Source organism: Dreissena polymorpha, chromosome 6 (genome assembly GCF_020536995.1).
Source record: "Dreissena polymorpha isolate Duluth1 chromosome 6, UMN_Dpol_1.0, whole genome shotgun sequence".
Classification (NCBI taxonomy): domain Eukaryota; kingdom Metazoa; phylum Mollusca; class Bivalvia; order Myida; family Dreissenidae; genus Dreissena; species Dreissena polymorpha.
In genome coordinates this window covers 29,484,916-29,505,546 of record NC_068360.1, presented here as the reverse complement: position 1 = coordinate 29,505,546, position 20,631 = coordinate 29,484,916, and the positions used below count along the sequence as shown (strand labels likewise).

The following is a 20,631-nucleotide window of genomic DNA, read 5'->3' as shown; positions in this document are numbered from 1 at the left end:
GTATCTTGTTCCCTGCATATAATCCGCGGCTGTGATGGGCCGATTATCTTGTGCGCACAATATAGCGATTGTGTTTCCCGTCTCCAAAAAAAGGCAGGAAAACAGACTTATTTTTTTGTTTCTCCGAGTTATTTTTTTTTTTTTGAGCGAAAGACACAAGTTCTGTTTTCCCGTCTTTTTTGCGTCTTTTCTTTTTGAAGCGGTGATGTCACCTTACTGCGACCGTACTACTGTGTAATTGTTGTGTTTACTAGTTGAACGTCATAATTATGTATGTACGTCTCTGATAAGTTGTGACGTGTAAGATGTGTTTAGAAATTTTAGTCGAGCTCCTTGGTGTAATCTTGAACTAGGATCATGTCCGGTACGTTTATAACATGTTATTAACAATTTAGGATAAAATAAAATAGATTACAGTTAATTTAGATGTTTTTCGTTATAGTTGATTCCTCTAAGACCATTTTAGGATTAAGACGGATGACCCAATTCATTTAAAAACCAATAGACAGAGAGCATAGCCGCGCTTTTCGGTTGTAGTTAATCCATTAGATTATGTAGCTACATGTGTTTGTTTACCTCTACAAATATTAACGCCTTATCATTTAAAGACACGTATCGTACAGCCGGGGTAAATTTGTCCTACTTTTGCTCAAAATGAAATATTTCCCCTTGAATGGTCACAGAGACATGTCAACCCTATAGATGCACTCGTAATTGACCTGCGCATAAATTTCGAAATATACACACAAGTCAGTTATCGGTAAATTGTGTATTCAATATATTAAAACATCAGAAGTGTTCATATCTTTGCAATATTATTGAAGTTATTCTTTAAATCGTTTTTTCTCAATAAGTCCTATTGTTATGAGGGTTTTTCCACTTATTTCCACTTTTTTTCCACGCGTGTCTAATATCTTATTTCTCGGGTTGATTTTAAATTAAGCATATAAATTAGATCTACTCTCTTGATTTTCGAATGAAACATTTCAACATGTGTTAATATTGATTAACAATTTTTAGTATATAAATAATAGCTTGTGTATTGTTTTGCAGGCGTGGAAAGAAGAATTTCTCGGTTGTTCCAATCCATATGGAACTTCATCATCAGGTAAGACCCAAACCATTTCATAATGAACTTTGGTTTTATCATAATTTGACACATGTTTAATAACTTAAAAATGGAACGCAGTCAAATAATCAAATAAGTTCAAAGACACATAATGATTATAAAATATTTCATATAGCGGTACTCTATTTATATCGATGTATAATGTAATGAACAGGCACAACTTTCCTTTCATTCAGGGCATGGTCCTACGCGAGCAACGAATCGACAGAATTGCAACACGTTAAAGATGAACTACGTAGAGTGACTTTGGAGAAGGAAGATCTACAGACACGGTACAAATCAGTCCAACCACATTTGATAATATATTACATATCTTATGTATTTTTAAAATGACATGGTGACATGGTTACAATCTTAAGAATTGAAGTAAATTGTTTAATGTGAGCCAGAGAAAATACATTTAACAAAGGCGATGAAAACAGAAAACATTAACTATTTATTGTGTAATACTTAAAACGTATTGCAATTTTCAAAAACTGAATAGATACCAGTTTCGACGGTGCAAACATGTAGAAATCCAATAAGAGTCTAATACGAATCGTATGAACGTCTTACGCATGCACCGTTCTCGTATCAGACTAAGTGCTGTTATGTCATCAAAACTGCGTGACAACAATCCGAACATCGCCGATCTAAGTGACCAGTTCAGACCTACAAAACTGGCGGAGATGTTCAGTGAACTGTATGACAACCAGTGGACCACCGCATACTCGACCGTTAATAAAATACTGTATGGAGCGGAAAGAGAAACCATCGATTTTTTACTGGACATGTTTATGGTAACGACATTAGACGATGAGCCTCGTTTTGGTGTCGTGTCGTCCCAGATAAGCATGTGCAGTCCGCAGATTCTGGCCATGGACGACACTTTCCGTATAAACTCGACTTTCGTTGAGAAGAGACTTCCCCTAAAACGAAACATTTCATAAAAGCGGAAAGTGTTGTCCCTGATAAGACTGTGCGGACTGTTCATGCTAATCTGGGACTAAACTTTACGCACATGGATTAAGTCCAGTTTCCCCAAACGAGGCTCATATCTTTCTAACCAGTAAAAACCGGTCAAAGAAGGATTAAGTATACCATATGATGATTTTATATTTGTCGTGAAAGTATAAAGCACTTAGTTGCAAATTCGATACATTTCCAACAATATTTGAACGAACAAACAAAACCCGGAGTGATGGTTTTCTGTCTTATTGTTAATTACTCGAGGCCGTGTTAATTGCAATTTATACGGACAACGTAATGGATATTCCTGGCGTGTATATTCAATTGATTGTGCTTGATTTGTCTTATGTAAATGCTTGACGGTTGGATGCTACAGGAATACTGACAACATAAGTGCACGTATTTCAAGATATACTGATAAACGTCTGTACATTTATTTCAGTAATAGCTAAACACAATAACATTTTCGGAAATTATGAACAAAATATAAACTTTTAAAATGGCTTATGACCTAAGTAACCTAATAACGTGTATAGAACGGAACAGAACACAAATTTATTACCGCGTAAACATCGTAAGTCTTAACCATGTTATATTACACATCTAAATAATAATAATAATAAATAACAAACATTTATACTTACAGATTACATACGTGTTTTGCAATGCGGAGATGGAGGAGTCTTGGCAGCATTTGGCAAGATGGTTCCTTGTAGAGGAGGACAAGGTACTCAAATGGTCGAATTATACACCCGTAACGATATAGTGGGGCGTTATACACCCGTAACGATATAGCGGGGTATTGTACACCTGGGACTATATAGCGGGGTGTAATACACCCGTAACAATATAGCGGGGTATTATACACCCGTAACGATATAGCGGGGTATTATACACCCGTAACTATATAGCGAGGTGTAATACACCCATAACGATATAGCGGGTTGTTATACACCCGTAACGATATAGCGGGGTAGTATACACCCGTAAAGATATAGCGGGTATTATACACCCGTAACGATATAGCGGGGAGATATACACCCGCAACGATTTGGCGGAGTATTATACACCCGTAACGATATGGCGGGGTAGTATACACCCGTTACGATAAAGCGGGGTATTATACACCCGTTACGATATAGCGGGGTATTATACACCCGTAACGATATAGCGGGGTAGTATACACCCGTTACGATATAGCGGGGTAGTATACACCCGTTACGATATAGCGGGGTATTAAACACCCGTTACGATATAGCGGAGTATTATACACCCGTAACGATATAGCGCGTTGTTATACACCCGTTACGATATAGCGGGGTATTATACACCCGTAACGAAATAGCGTGGTAGTATACACCCGTTACGATATAGCGGGGTATTATACACCCGTTACGATATAGCGGGGTATTATACACCCGTAACGATATAGCGGGGTAGTATACACCCGTTACGATATAGCGGGGTATTATACACCCGTTACGATATAGCGGGGTATTATACACCCGTAACGATATAGCGGGTTTTTATACACATGGTGTTTTTAATATTTGAAATGTCGATACGTCTATGGCCGTAATTCCTTAAACGTAAAACATTTAAATTTTGCATTAATTGTTCCTTATGATTTGATGCAATATTGATTTCATACATTAAAAATGCAAACGTTATACCCTTTTTAAACTAGTGTAAATTTATATAACCTGATTATTACAAGTTAAATATGAGACGAAGGAAATGCGAAGTCGTGGGTATTATTGCGACGAGCTGTGCGGGAGTTCGTTAATGATATCTTGTGGTGTTATTGTGTATTTTATTTAAACATTTGGCTCTTAAGAAGAAGTGGAATTTATGTTTAAAAGCTATATAATTATTCAAGAGCAACAAGCTGTGAAAAATGATGCTTTCTTTTCACTTGTCTAGTTTTGTTGTGTTTTGTCTGACTTGAACAATAACATGGTTTGGCTGGGATGATTGTACTGCAATAATATGCCTCGAACAAATCATCAGCACCGTTACCGTTATGTAATTATTGGTGCCATCAATTCAGAATGATGCGACATTGACGAAACCATTGAAAGATCGCAGAAAGCGAGGAATCCTGAAACACGTCAGGTATTTTCCACAGGTATATTGTAGCCGATTGTTTATACCGAATAGTTCCCTGGATGAAGCCGGTTGAAACATATTTATCTTCGTCGTCATACTGTATATCTTCTTTGTTCAGCGGGCTTAAAAAATATCTGTTCAAATCGATATGTTTTCAATTATTTCATGACGTATTCATGGACAATACTTAAAATTAAACTGCATGCACATACTTAAGACAAATTCGTGTGTACTCGTGCAGATTTGATGTATGTAAGGTCATTTCTAACATGCAAAATAATGGTCCATGTTTTCAAACTGCTCTTTTTGAAAAGCGCCATGTACGGTGTATGACTCTTTATCTTCCTCTGTTACTATATACATGCAGATAATTTTTCATAATTGTCATAATTACAGAAAATTGAGCAGTTCGTTGCGTCTATTGGCGCCGATGATCGAGTGAGCCATCTGTTGAGTAATGATGACGTTAAAGCTTACCTATTAGAGTGTGCACGACTGTGTCTGCTGATGGCGGCATCTGACCCGCCTGTCTTCGTGGAGTGCCCGGGGAGGCCGAAACTGGGTCTTGAGGAACGCGGTATGAACCTAAACTCGTTATATCGTAGCTAAGGAAAGCATGTGTATTTAAATATGCTTGAAGTTTGGGTAAAGCATGTGTCATCCATTAGATTGCCGTGTAGTGGACAATACTTTTGTAGTGTTATTTCGTTTATAATTAATGACCTTCGACATTAACAACTTCATTTACAACTACAGCTAATGTGTCCAATACTTTATTCGGATCGATTGACGGTATGAATTGGTTGTCCATTTTTAAGATTCTAAAAATCTTTAAACATATCCAGTGGTGCTGATAATAATATTCTCGCATGATAACAAAAAACAAGTTCCGTTTATTACTGTTTTCAAGGAAATACATCTTTTTTTCTCATCAGTGCTTGAGGTCAAACAACGAAACTCGTCTCAGGGTATTTCCGCTCGCCAGACCGGAAGGAATACGAACGGTCAGACACGTGCAAGTGGTACCCGGATTCAGTTTAACAAAGGCACCTACAAGGAGTACACGTCGCGTGGAGCATTCCTGGATTATGTCGTTTGGCCGGTCATGTACGTGAATAAAGGCGGGAACATGTTGTCAAGGGGCGTGGCTCAGGGTACAGGGGAGAAAACTCTGTCCTTAGAGAAGGGGTCGTGGATTTGGTGGAAATAGTTTGGTGAATATGTAATAATATGCTCATTCATCAAAATGACCTGTTCACAAATAGACCAATCGGAAATTTTCTGGCTAGAGTTCTTGTCAGGTTTTTACATAAACTGATGTCTATAAATCAGCGTTCATTATACAACGAACGTGCAGATTTATTGTAAATAGAGTTTTATAAATGTAAATAATGAATGGAAAATTTAAACATTATAAATAGTTTGTAATACAAATCAATTGAAAAATGTAGAATATATGTTGCCAAAATTGTATACAACGTCTGAATTATTCAGATAATGTTAAAACATTTCATATTTTAATAATGTGAAATGTGTGTGCATAACATAAAACACCTAATTTGTCTAAGAGAATGTATTTTGCGGACATTTAGAGCTGAAGTTGTAAATGAATTATTAAGATTTTAATATTATTGATATATTATCCTGTTGTATCAACTACATACTGATCATGTAAACGTTGTCTTGGTCTAGTCTTTGTAATTGTATTTGGATTATGTGCTGACTGAAGGCCATGCTACGTTCCCACACAATTCTTTAAAAAATATCAACTACTTAAATACTTATGATATTCACCGAGAACAATTACATTTTTTAAAATAAATATGTATTACCAATTAGTCTTTGTCATGATAATATAAATGAAAACAACTTGTATTTTAAATAACACACACACACACACGCACGCACACACGCACGCACGCACGGACACACACACACACACACACACACACACACACACACACACATACTTGTAAAACCTTCCAACCGGGGAAATGTGTTCTAAACCTACCAACCGGGGACCACCATTTCCACATACTCTAGAAAGCTGAAAGTGATAAAGAACAGACAAGTTTCGAACCTAAAATACGATTTTGACCTAAAAATTATGATAAATAGGGTAGTAAATCAAAGAAAATTTTACATGCAAACCGGGGAATTATGTGCGTACCAAATGAGGAACTGCGATGTGTGCCAACTGGGGAACGGTGTATACCAACAGGGGTACTAAGTGCGTACCAACTGTGGAACTTCAATGTGTACCAACAGGGGAATGGTGTATACTAACAGGGGAACTAAGTGCGTTCCAACTGTGGCACTTCAATGTGTTCCAACTGGGGAACGGTGTATATACGTTCATGGATAATATTTAAGTTAGTACAAAAAATTGAAAAGAATATGTATGAAACAATATTTAAATTAAATATGTTTATCATATGACCTTATATAAGTTATACAAAAATGCCTTATTTGATTGACTCAAATATTATTCACATCAAAATAAGCATAAGAGACATAACGCAAATCAAACAATACATTTATGACTTCATTAGCTATAAGCCGACTACAAGCATGCAAGTGTTGCATTATACCATAACAAACATGGTGCAATTAATCAACAAATGAATACAATTCGTTCTTAAAACTAAAAAATAATGTTATTTTTTCCGGCCACGCTATTTGTTAAACAGAATGAAGGAGAGGGGGAGGCGGCTTATTTGTTTAATTCCTTTTTTCCATCAGAAAAAAACATTCACGATTTCCACGTACTATGAAGTTTTTATCCTAAAAGTAGAACTGCCCATATGCATGTAGATTGAGTAGTGTAAATTTACTTTGTCCTTACTCTGACAATATAAAATAACTCATGCATTTAATCCCCTGAAACAGGTAAACATCAGAAAATTCACTCACACGCATGGCAACTTCCACTTCACTTAAATTGTCTTAAATACATTTATTGCATTTTCAAAAATAATAAAATATGTAACTTTAAACAATCATGAACGTTTCACAACGAATGTGGCGAGGCCTGAGAAACTAAATAGTTTAGTAAACGAGCAAAACGACTTGATAACAATGCATTTTGATGCGCCAGTGACTTAGTCTACGGCAGTAGGTCAATCTGAATGATGATCAGTATTTATCGTTATAATATATGTATTCCAATTCTACATCTGTGATACCATTACACATGTGCTATATTAAAAAAATACAGTATGTATGCACTTGTTTGAGTAGAGAATGCCAAAAACGGGTTAACGTTAATAATGAACTTACATATAATTCTACCTGTCGAAATAACAGATTATATTTTTAGGAAAATAGTCACTGGCAATCGCTTTGTTTTCCCTTGCAAACCAAACACCTTTTTTTCAAGAGTTGGATTAACGTATTTTGTTCAAACTACCTTTATGTAAACCAACGTATGTACCTAATTTTTGCATAAAATATAATAGAAAGAGTGTATTTTAAGCACTGAAAAGTTATGCCGATGTGTCATCCATATATTATTTGTTGAAAACAATATAAAAGTTATAATTAATGTTGTTATACACGTATAATCACCGCTGACTTTGACAGCATTATCATTATATAAAAACACTAATAATTAAATATGAACCAAAGCAAACACTTATCAAACACGTAGTTTAATATTATTTTAAATCACTTACATTATAGTATATATACTTACTGGGAGTGCACATGTGGATCAATTGTTAGACCCTTGTTGGTGCCAACTTAAAAATAATATGTACCAACAGGAAAATTATAACAGTGTGACTCAATTCTGAATATACAGAACCAAATCGAACAAGATCAATTTCGCATACATGTCAAAACAATTACATTCCAGATGGCGGATAACATGGTTAACATAATGATTAATCACTAAAACAACCGACATTATAGCATCATATCGCAAAGTGTATAAACATGATGAATTATTAGCTTTGTGCATATATTTACATATCACTTATAAATATATGTTTCAAATATGTTTTGTTCTTGATAATCTACAGCTTGTTCAAGTGTGTGTATATGAAGAGTATTCGAAAAAACAAGTAAATTGCTATTGTTAGAATGCATAAAAGAGGTCAGTCGCAAACGCGATACATTGTTTTAACAATATCTTAGTCTGGGAAATGGGTATGTTAATTGATCTTTAACCATAAATGAGACAAAACATAACTAAATCTGGCATCTTAGTAATTTTCATCGCCGTTGAATTACAAACTTCAATTAAAAACATGGGAAAAAATGCATAACTCCTCGCGAATTTTTGTAGATCAAGAAATTTTGATATGAAAAACATATAAAAATACCATTATATACACAAAGCAAATATGTGAATTGATAGTTAATGTGAATATCTACACGCAAAACAAATGCACAAAAATCTGTGTAGGAAATTATTGTAATATTTAACAACCATTTAATCAATTCTAGTGCAATACTTACGCAATAATTTACATTTTGGTAAATTTTTACTTTAAAATAACTATTAAGTACTCAACTGCAAGTCAGACACCTGTCATTCAAAACAAATTTTGTAAAATTGACAAAATATTCATTTGTATTTATCACATTGTAGCAGTAGTTTAGCAGTAGTTTTTTTATGTTATTTACATTTATCTTATTAAATCTTAAAGTTTTTGTTTGTTATGCTTGAACAAAATGTTTGTTTCCATTTATCCGACTGAATTTTTTTGTGCCTTCTCTGAACGTTTAGCCTTCTAGATTGATTTGTTATCATGTTTGCTATATTCATTCATATTCACCAAGTTTAGGGTAAAAAATAACTTGTATAGTGAGTAACTCGTAGAAACTCGTAATAGAAAGTACAAAGAAACACTCTTTGGCCGAACTATATACCAATCCTAATTTGTTCGGCGATATGATTATGAACAAATATCGTTTTTGACTGAACCGTATTAATAAAACATTAAAAAACAATAAGCACACATATATCGTTTTCGAAAAGAGTATATAGAACAAGAAAACACACAAAACACATGTAGCAACTTCATCCTTTAACGTATTCTCCTAAACGTGCATTATATGTGTAATATTTTTTTGAGTTAAAAGTCCCCGTCGCTTTTTTGTTTCAATTAAATTTCTGCAAACGTCTTTGACATTTTTCCAACTTCTGTTGTGAAGGTCATTCTCACTTTCAATACACGCAAGTATTTCTTTTTTCCCTGGTAATTTACCCATTATCAAAAAAACGATCAAAGTGTCTGTGAACAGCTCCTTTTTCGTTTTCACTCCATTGCTTTTTGGCTGCTTGTTTTGTTCTCCTGGTATTTGAAGTACCCTTTTCTGTACATGGATAATAAAACACCATATGACGTCGCTAACTGCCATGTGTAAGATATTCATATTAAATATATATACTTCAGTACAATTTTTCATAGCAAAATTACGACAAAAGCGTCCAGGTACTTACGGCACCTGATAATGACATCGATGTCACACGATAAATTTGGAAACATTATTTTGCCTAATTAATCAAACAATAACATGAAAGCAAATCATGTTCTAAGAAACATAAGAAACTTGGAGATACATAACTTAAATGCATTCACATGTGTATGCATACCTTTGTCTGTTATTTCTTGTTGACTGGTGCTGGGAAGAAGAGTTTCAAGGTATTCAGTATTTTCATTTTCTGATGATTCAGAAGAATATTGTTCATCTGTCGTGTAAATCACAAGATCAAAAATTATATATAGTTAATAATATAACAATAATGGAAACAACCGAAGCACACCAAATAAATATGCAGTTAGTGCATTGAAATTGAAAAATTAGAAGTAGCCAATGTAAACCTTACTGAGCACAAAATGAGTGTAGACTTTACATTCCACCTTACCTGGTCGTCTCCGATTAAAAAGAATTGCCTTGCATAACACAAGTATATTTCAGAAAATTGTTTGTAATTCTTTTTATCACTTCAGGTTATCAAGTTCGGTAATGAGCCCATTATTTACATTATACAAATTTACTGTATGAATTTAACACTGAAAATGCGACATACATTCAATACATTCGTCGTCAACATCAATATCGTCTAGCGAATTGACAGAATTTATGGTAATTTGTCCACTTTCCATCATCATGAGCAGCTTGCTGACTTTGGCAACCTGCATGGTTCCATCTGGTAATCTGTAGAATTCTCTATGTACCCGAATGTCGTGACCAAAAAATTTAGCTAGAATGTCTAATTCATTTTCAGACAAGTTAAAAAGCTGAGTCATTGTGGCAATATGTTTCCTTAACTTTGTAGAACGAAGCCTTTCCGGATGTTCAGCTCCACAGTCAATTGCAATCGAACGTAATACATCTGTCCCACGAATATGCGATGATGCAGATTTTGTTGCGAAAAGATATTTACTTTTGAAACAGTTTGTTAGAGAATTTCTGCTGCGTATCAGGAGGTCGATATTTTCTTTCACCTGCCTTGGATACAGTACTGCAGATATTCGACCTCGTTTTGCAATAATCTCTGTACGGTAAAAATAACGGCACAGGTCTTTTTCCAGTTTTGTTAAACATCCATCTTATTCTCCATCGTCATTTGTCAATTTGTGGCAGCGTATAAGTCTTATACTGAAAATTAAAATTAATGATATTACACTTCTTGGATAAGCGATAATTAACGTTTTTGTGATTATGATGAAGTCGATGTTTATAGACTACAGTGGTTAATACACATGCTCACCAGTTTCATTGACAGGTGTAAATTCTAAATTCTTTGTGTATATGAAGATTTTGCAAGACAAGTAGTTCAAAGTAACTACAACTGGTAAACAATATTTCATTCTTTTAAAATTCGCATATCGTGTGCTATAACATGTTAATATAATGATCATCGACGTACGTGTTATATTAAGCCCAAATACCAATTAGCATCACCCGGAATAAATATTGGCACAATATAATTTAAGGCAAAATTACGCCCATTTCACTGAAGACTAAACCAAACCAGAAAATACGCCTTAGTAGCTTCGACATAGTGAAATATTACAAACCGTCTCATCGACTTCTTCCGTGTGTACGGATGTTGTTTTTCCTGGTTCCTGGCTGTCCGTAGATCTAGTAGTCATTGTGTTGCCTATTCAAAACAACAATAAAAATGGTATAACACATCATCTAGTCAGAGTTAAAAAGTTCGTTATTCATGAAACCATTTAGTACAACACATTGACATTAATTCCTTGTACAACAATGACAATAATTTCATGATGTTCATAATATGTATTTAGGCATGTGTAGTAATAACAAAATCACTGTGAAACATACCCTTTTTTGTTCCGTGCATTTCTGAAAATGCAAAAAACAAATACACATTATCAGACAGAACGCATTTCAAGTAGAGCTTGACGAGGTTCAATGATAAACCATTTTAATTCACGGCTAAAAGGTATTTAACCAAAAAATACGCCTTAGTAAGGCAAAATTACGCCCATTTCACTGAAGACAAAACCAACAAGAAAATACACCTTAGTAGCTTCGACCTTGCGAAATATTACAAACCGTCTCATTGACTTCTTCCGTGTGTATGGATGTTGTTTGTCCTGGTTCCTGGCTGTCCGTAGATCTAGTAGTCATTGTGTTGCCTATTCAAAACAACAATAAAAATTGGTATTACACATAATCTAGTCAGTGTTAGAAAGTTCGTTAGTTATGAAACCATTAAGTACAACGCATTTGTATTAATGCATGTGTAGTAATAACAAATCACTGTAAAACATACCCATTTTTTGCTCCGTGCATTTCTGAAAATTCAAATAACAATTACACAATTACACATTATTAGACAGTAGAGCTTGACGACGTTCAATGATTAAACATTTTAATTCACGGCAAAAAGATATTTGACTATCTGTTTTTAAAATGAACAACTCATGAATGAACATGAATGTAATCATAAAACTGATTTGCTATATTTATAAAATTGATAATTCAAAAGACATTTAAAGCTAATTTAAAATGTGATAAATATCAGTGATAAATCCATCATAGATGACATCTTAACAATAGAATGTACCTTTCTCCATGGAAGTGTTGGTACTCCATAATCATATCGGAGTTCCTCGCCAATTGCAATGTCTCTGTCGGCGATAGTGCATAGATGGGGAGTTGACTTCAACTATTTTCATTACACAATTTTGTTTTGCGTCTCCATTTTCGACATCATTTATCATTCGACCCTCATGAAATATATCGTTGGTAGCGTCAATGCTGAATAAGACATTTAAATAAACAATTCTGATGCTTTAAACTAAAAGAACGCGCATGCCATATTTAATTATTATGGTGAAAAAAACTAAAGATAAGTCTTCTTCTAATGGCGTAATTTAAACGTTTGATGTGCAAAGTAAAGATAACTTGTAGTTACCAGCAAGATTTGTCTCTGTATTTAAAAAGTACATGAAGCTGCCTTGACCCTCTTTTTCATACTCCTTTTCTAATTGCCGTGCATGCTTTACTCGTGTTATCATATCTCCTTTGTATTCGAGAAGAAAGTCTCCTTTTTAAAAAGGCTTAGTGGCAAATACTCATTCGCCTGAAATATTTATATTTGTAGACATTTTATATTAACAACCATTTTGGTCATATAATTGAAGGCTAGATATAGGCGCCAATAGTGTTTTATTCATAAAAAATCAATAAATTTTTATGCTTCTTCCATATATCTGCCCAGTATTAAGTAACCCAATAGTCCATGTTTGTTTTCTTCTTTTTAATGGAAAGGGGCTACGATATTCTTTTATAATTTCTAAACGACCTTAAACATAACCATATACAAAAATATTTGTACCTATGACATCATCTACGGTTTTTACTTCAAAACCTGGTGGATCAACGTAATTCTGGCAGTACGTTCTTGCGAGATCAAGGGGACTTGGCCCCTTTTGGCTACTAAATGTTAAAATGGAAATGTCGATGAGAAAAACTACAAGAGTTGTCAGAAGACAGCGCGCTCGACTATTCAAGTTCTTGATAGTATAAAGTAAGCCACCATGGGGAAATTGTTCATATTCAATAAGGTCAAGGTACTATAGTCATATTCTAACTGGAAGAGGACCATAATTGAAACATATTGATCGCTTATGTTTTAAAGAAGTGGTACATTATAGACGATTCTGAGTTCAGGTATGTTTTCCACAATCTATTGAACATTTGTAAAGACATAAAACATACTAATAAGATTGTATTTCAAGTTTGATAGCAATAGCTTGGGTGGGATGGTTGGACAGTCTTAAGAAAAAAAAAGTTTTTTTAACGTGTTAGAAAAAATAAGGAAAACAAAAACTCTTTTTTTTGGGGGGGAGGAGGATTTCTAGGGTGGGGCGTGTGGGATGGTTTGGGTTAAGTCCATTGTGGTATATCAGGTAAGCATTGTTTTGTCAAAGTATGAATCAAATCTGATCCTAAATAAAGAAGTTATGGCAATTTAATCAAAATTTATTAATTTGACCTTCAGATTCAAGGTCAAAGGTCAAGGTAAAATTCAACTTGCCAGGTGCAGTACCCTCATGATGGTAAAAAAGTATTTTAAGTTTGAAAGCAATAGCCTTGATACTTTAGAAGTAAAGTCGATGTAAACACAAAATTTAACAAAATATTCAAAGTTACTAGGTGGAAAAAGGGCCATAATTCTTACAAAATGCTTGTTACAGTTGTCTGCTCTTGTTTATAGATTGGGGTCATGTTGGTCAAGAAGTTTGCAAAATATGAAAGCAGTATGTCAAGGGACAATTAAAATATTTAAGGTGGTACGCAAACTTTAACATAGAATAACCAATAATATGCATATTCTAAGTGGAAAAAGGGGCCAAAAAAAATCTTACAAAATGCTGTTTACAGTAGTCTGCTCTTGTTTATAGATTGGGGTCATGTTGGTAAAGAAGTATGCAAAATATAAAAGCAATATGTCAAGGGACAAAGAAAATATTTAAGGTGGTACGCAAACTTTAACATAAAATAACCAATAATATGCATATTCTAAGTGAAAAAGGGGCCATAATTCTTACAAAATGCTTTTTACAGTTGTCTGCTCTTGTTTATAGATTGGGGTCATGTTGGTAAAGAAGTATGCAAAATGTGAAACCTTATGTCAAGGGAAAAAGAAAATATTTGAGGTGGTACGCAAACTTTAATAAAGATTTATCAATAATATGCATATTCTAAGTGGAAAAGGGGCCATAATTCTTACAAAATGCTTGTTACAGTTGTCTGCTCTTGTTTATAGATTGGGGTTATGTTGGTGAAGAAGTATGCAAAATATATAAAATCAATATGTCAAGGGACATAGAAAATATTTAAGGTGGTACGTAAACTTCAACAAAGATTTATCAATAATGTGCATATTTTAAGTGGAAAAAGGGGCCATAATTCTTACAAAATGCTTGTTACAGTTGTCTGCTCTTGTTTATAGATTGGGGTCATGTTGGTCAAGAAGTATGCTAAATATAAAAGCAATATGTCAAGGGACATAGACAATATTTGAGGTGGTACGCAAACTTTAACATTCCAACGCTCACGCTCACGCTAACGCCGACGCCGGGGTAAGTAGGATAGCTCCACTATATATATATATATATATATATATATATATATATATATATATATATATATATATATATATATATATATATATATATAACGAAAAACTACCTAGAGCTTTACTTTGTTTAACGTATATTTATAAAATATATTCGTGAAATATGTACCATAAAACAAGCTTTGTAATCAAATGATATTATATAAATCGATCTTTAGAATTCGTCTTCCAGTATTACTTTAACGTTTACATAAAAACGCTTTTTAATAGTAATTGAAAGTTGTAAATATAATTAAAAAACTTACCTTAGTTTAATGCGTTTGTTCGCTCGAAACTCCATTTTTCCAACATACTTTCACTAAATGATATAAATACCGAGTGTATGATTTTTAAACAGCGCAACCGGGGAACTGTTATTAGCCTGGATACACACTCGATTGTAATTTGGTCAAGATTTGTGTATAGTTTGTGCATGCCACAAACCCACTAATCGGGGAAGGCGTTGGATTTCTAATTTAAATTGACAGTTTGGTATTTCATACACGTAGATTAGAGATTTTCGCCTAAAACCAACCGGGGAATTCCCCGGTTGGTAGGTGTTCCCCGGTTTGTTGGTGTGTATTCATACGATTTTCCCCGGTTGGTAGGTTTTACAAACTCACACACACACACACACACACACACACACACACACACACACACGCACGCACACACGCACGCGCACGCATACACACACATTTAAAAGGATGTGAATAATGATTTTCAAAATGATAACTTACCAACAAATGTGGTTCCGAACATTAACAAGCGAAAATACATTCGCAACTAAGTATTATTTTGAAATAATATTTCGTTAAAGTATTACAATCAAACAAAAATATCTAAGCAGAAACACACATTATTTTAATACATAAACGCTTTTCATCCATAATTTGTATTATACGTTTATTGATAACACGACTTTATAAGCCATGAACACCTAGTGACATAGGCCTAAGTGCATGACTTTGCATCCACGTAACACAAGTTCAAATCCTGACAACAAACAAATAGTTGAGCATGGTTATTACCTTTAATCATTTGTTTCAAGAAGTATGTATGTAGCTACTGACCATTCAGAAAGTCTTAGTAACTCAATCGTTTCTCAAGTGCTGCCTTATACTCGTTTCTCAAGTGCTGCCTTATACGATCGAATTTTTTCCATTTTTCCAATCATTTATGATAAAATATTCAAATACTACTTTTGGTATTCGCTTCAATAGCTTTAATGTTCAAATCATATGCATCGTTTGACGTTCGGGATTATATTCGAAAAGATTAATGATAGAATATTCGAATATCAATGTTGGCATCTATGGCCATCAATAAAACCTAAACTTATTAGGATCTACTTCGCTTCAAAATATGGTGAAGTGAAATAGTCCCACCAGCGGACTCTTCTCCGTCTTCTGCCCGTATATAGTGAACGGTTGGCCGGCAGGTGGCGTGGTGACCGTGCCCTCGAACACGTGATTCTCGTCCATCACGAGATCTTTGTACATGAGACTTGCCTTGACGATGTTTTCGCAGCCCATGACAACGGTGATGGTGGAGTTCGCCGGAAGGTCCTTCCACAGAGGCTTGAAAAGCGTGCACTTAAGCTCGAGCGCCGCGTCGAAGGCAACCGGAAATCCGGAATGCACGTGACTAGCCTGGTTACAGTCAATTAAAAACGTAGCCACCGGCCGGAAATTACCGGCGTCGTCTTCCTTTCCAAAAAGCGTGAATTTGTAATACCCTTCGAAAGGAAATCGCATTTTGACAGAAATCCCATGATCCTTCGCAGTGACAAGGCAGAAGTTAGTGAGGTCAGCTTTTTCGTCAATGTGCTCAAGTTTAGTCATAACTTTAACGCTACGTTTCGTTTTTATAGGTAATATCATTTCACCGGAATTGCACGTGTATTCACAGCACTTCGTAATCTCGGAACTAAAACCAAACTTTTGATAGTTCGGCACGGCGCCGTAGATTCGAAAATTCGGCGGAAACTGCCGAAGTTCCTCGAGCACGTCGACGCACTTTAGTATGTATGTAACCAATACCTCGGACTTTCCGGCGGCGTCCAGGCTTTTCTGACCGTAGATGTTCAGAATGTAGTCGACTTGTTCTGGTGGGCGAAGGGTGATCTTGAGCGTCCGGTTGTTCAGCTTGCACGCAAAGAAAAACTGATCAAGATTCCGGCTGCCGTCCTTTCTCTGAAACAAGCAAACGTGTCGTTTATCTACATGTAGTTCAATACGAGTAAAAAAATTATTAGGAACATTTAATATGTTTTAGGAACAATCTATATGGGTGCTGGTAATCAGATAACGCGAGTATACAATCAACGACAACATAGCGCAGGCATGACGCAAAAGGCTGTTGTTTTTGTAATTATCTGACGTCATCATATAAGAGGTTACGTTAAGATGACCGTTTATAAAACATCGCGGTGTCTGTTTTTCAAGCAATCAAATATCTTATTCTATCAAGACGTTTGGCTTTCATCCCCACCTAGTCTTATTTATAAGACGCGCAAAGAATTTAGAGATAATTTTTATATGGGCTAAAATATTACAAATATAAAAAGTAGCTTAATATTTGAGAGCGTCAACAAGTTGGACTAATCCCCACCGAGTGAACATTTTTTTTTAAAGACAAGAAGGTGACGATCGGATATCGAAACGTCTCTGAACTTGGCCTCCTATGGGATATCAACTGATCCAATAAGCGGTAAGTATAGACTCGTCAGACTGGATATTATTTTTAAGACATCGAGGCCAGATTCAACCTGCCACCAGACCAATTAACCCCGTATTACGTCTATTTATGGTCAATAACTATAAGCTCTAATCCTATGACTTAATCAAACTCTTCCAACGAGGTATAATTAAGACCAAATTGTAACGTTTGTTTCATTAAAGGCTTCAATTGCAATTGGTTACTATCGGGTATTTGAAACCCACGGCATTCCAAACTCTGGGGCCTGTTTATACTAAATGTCACGTACCTAAAAGAACAAATGACCAGTGCAAATGTTATGTTTCTCATTTTGATATATACAGACTCTTGAGGTATCCATGTCGAAGTGAAGAAGCTTATTTTTAAAAGAGGATTACTCCATTTGATACTATTTGGGTCATCTGGACAAGAAGACTTAAACAAATCCCAAAGCATTGGACCTTGGGAATAATGACTAATCACATTTAAAAAACGGACCGGTTTGATGAGTTGGAATAGAGGTGGACTGCAAATCCGAGGATCGTGCATTGAGTTTAAATCTATTTATTTTAGCTCGATTGCATCGAAAGCCTAGGGCTTATTTTGAACGCTCTCGAGTCCATTTCTTGGGACTAGAACCAGTATTTGGTGTCTATGAAGGAAATCTAAAGAACGCTCCCACGTTGGGAATTGAAAACGTGACTTCCCTATCGCTAGGCGGACACCATATCCCACATCACCACTGTGACCTATCGCGCGTTTGCTTCCCCGCTAGGCCATAACGTGAAGATTAGTCACGAAAATATTCTTACGGCGATTCTCCCCTAACTGCGATTTAATTAGGCGGTTGACAGTTATATCACATGTACAAGCACATGGTACTGGTAAATCGGCTTTTGAAAACGGCTAAAAATTCAGATCACATAAAAACAAGCCAACCTGGAATTGTACTGAGTACTCCTCGAGTATGTCCGCCACCTCCTGCAGCTGTATCTCGATCTCGCGCCGCACCGTGATGATGTGGTGCTGCGTGTGCGTCACTGGCTTAACGTCCCACTCCAGGGCCGCGCGCTCAAGCTTCAGTCTGAAACAGTGCGCGCGCATGCGCCTGACTTTAATTGGCGCATTTGACGGCGTCTGTTCAGAGCTAATGTTTTGAAGGAAATTTATGAAGATTTCGTGCTTTTGGTTAACAGGAGCAACGCTTTCCTGTTAAGACTTCCTTTTATTAAGAAATAATTTAAATAACTGAACGTTTTCGGGAATAGTATTGGGTCAATAGGATTTTTGAATAATTTGGTTCCTGAATGCTGTTTCCTTGAATGTTTCAAATACCTGTTGCCGAATCTGTTCTCTTCGCATTAATCAACAATGTTCAAAAGAATGTTCTTGGAGATATTTTACTACATTACCCACACCCCTTACAACTTGAACAAGGTACTCGCCTCTGATTAAAGGAGTTAGCGCTGACAGGAGACGCCAGTAGTTGCCACTTGGCGCTCTCTCGCAGGTCGTTGTCCATGAACGGGAAGTGGTCGACGATCATCTTGTCAGGGTCCACGATGAAATAAAATTCCTGAACCGCATGAGATAAGACTATTAATATAAGGAAAACATCTACCATGAAATTGGTGCGGAATTTTTTGGTCGATGGTTTGAATCCGTTTAATGGAATAACAGATAAAATCATTTCGATTTTTAAAGAAAAATGCCGTAAACAATATCATAAAATGGTGTATTTTCGGTCAGTATGCTGTCGTCTTTAGTGTTATTGTATTAGGTTTTGTTTGCTTTTAAGTTGTTTGGTGTTGCTGAATATTTGCCAAATGTCCTGCCATTAATAATGAACACGTGAATAATACAATATTCGTGTTGAAAACAAAAGCAGATCCTCACCAAATACTTGACAGCACGCACAACCTTGCACACTTACTCCCACACAACCAGAGATTCCTTACCTGAAACTGTCGGATCCAGTTCCGCTTCCGGTCTACGAGACCGGCTCCCCAGGCGCAGTCGACGAAGAACCAGTTCTTGTTGATGTAGACGGCGTTCCAGAAGTGCCACAGGTGGGACTCTGTGAAGTTGATGATGTCGCCGATCTGGTATTCGTAGCCCTTGACGATCCCCTGAATGATCTTGACCGGGATACCCTCGAACCTGACAAGTGGATCATGACAAACCGATATATCTCATGGTTTACTTCTAAATGAGCCTCGCTCTGTGAAAACTGGGCTTAATGCACGTGCGTAATTTGTCGTCCCAGATTAGCCGATTCAGTCCGCACAGGCTTATCGGGGACTACACTGTCCGCATAAACTTGATTTTCGCTAACAAGAGACATCCTTTGAACGAAAAATACCATTTAAGCGTAAAGTGTCGTCCATGATTAGCCAGAGCGAACTGCACAAGCAAATATGGGACGACACTTTACGCATATGCATTAAATCCAGTTTTCTCATAACGCGGCCCGTCTTATTCAATAACTAGTGCATTTGAAGATATTTAACCTGATAATGGTAGCGCTTCATCAGTCAAAATATACTTTCTTTACAAAAATTTTACACTGTCACAACAAAGGTTTTCAAATATCAGGACACCAATAGTTGTATCAATGTAATCTTAATAAACAAAAATAAACGTTTCTTGTATTCCGCATTTATTTACACTGAACTAAATCATAGCAAACAAGCGCAAAACAAACAAATGAGATTGACTCCGGATCCATATATGGATCCTGACCCGATTCCCCGGGACCATATATGGATCATTTTTTTCACATTTTTACTTTTTTAGTTTATTCGACGGGAAATCACTTGAAACGAAAAAAACACATCAAAAACCCGTGATCTGCATCGTCATTTATGACATATGGCCTTTCTTATGTCAAAATCTAAGGCCCATATATGGATCCTGGGCCCATATATGGATCATTGTGGCACTATATGTGACATATGGCAGAAACATTTGTTTATTTTGGGGTAATCAACGGGAAATTACCTGAAACGAAATAAACCATCAAAAACCCGTGATCTGCAACGTCATTTATGACATATGGCCTTTCTTATGTCAAAATCTAGGGCTCATGGACTTAGTCGTTTTCGAGCGCTTTTGGACTTAGTCGTTTTTTTTT

At 35.7% G+C, this 20,631-nt stretch overlaps 1 protein-coding gene and 1 long non-coding RNA gene across 2 annotated transcripts in view; both read right to left on the bottom strand.

Annotated features, from left to right (window-relative positions):
• Window positions 1-8,569: 8,569 nt before the first annotated feature.
• On the bottom strand, window positions 8,570-12,773 carry LOC127836429 (uncharacterized). The gene is made up of 9 exons (XR_008028762.1): window positions 12,591-12,773; window positions 12,240-12,433; window positions 11,946-11,967; window positions 11,726-11,808; window positions 11,492-11,512; window positions 11,221-11,303; window positions 10,227-10,798; window positions 9,789-9,884; window positions 8,570-9,508 (listed from the first exon to the last, which is right to left on the bottom strand). It is a non-coding gene; the product is annotated as an uncharacterized LOC127836429 (long non-coding RNA).
• A 2,982-nt stretch (window positions 12,774-15,755) lies between these two features.
• LOC127835550 (kyphoscoliosis peptidase-like) overlaps window positions 15,756-20,631 on the bottom strand; it is a 143,513-nt gene continuing 138,637 nt past the window's right edge. The window contains exons 8-11 of the mRNA XM_052361985.1: window positions 19,457-19,658; window positions 18,944-19,074; window positions 18,438-18,582; window positions 15,756-16,993 (exon numbers count right to left, since the gene is read on the bottom strand). Of these exons, the coding sequence (XP_052217945.1) occupies window positions 16,157-16,993; window positions 18,438-18,582; window positions 18,944-19,074; window positions 19,457-19,658 (1,315 nt within the window). The 3' untranslated portion in view covers window positions 15,756-16,156. The remainder of the gene's footprint in view (window positions 16,994-18,437; window positions 18,583-18,943; window positions 19,075-19,456; window positions 19,659-20,631) is intronic.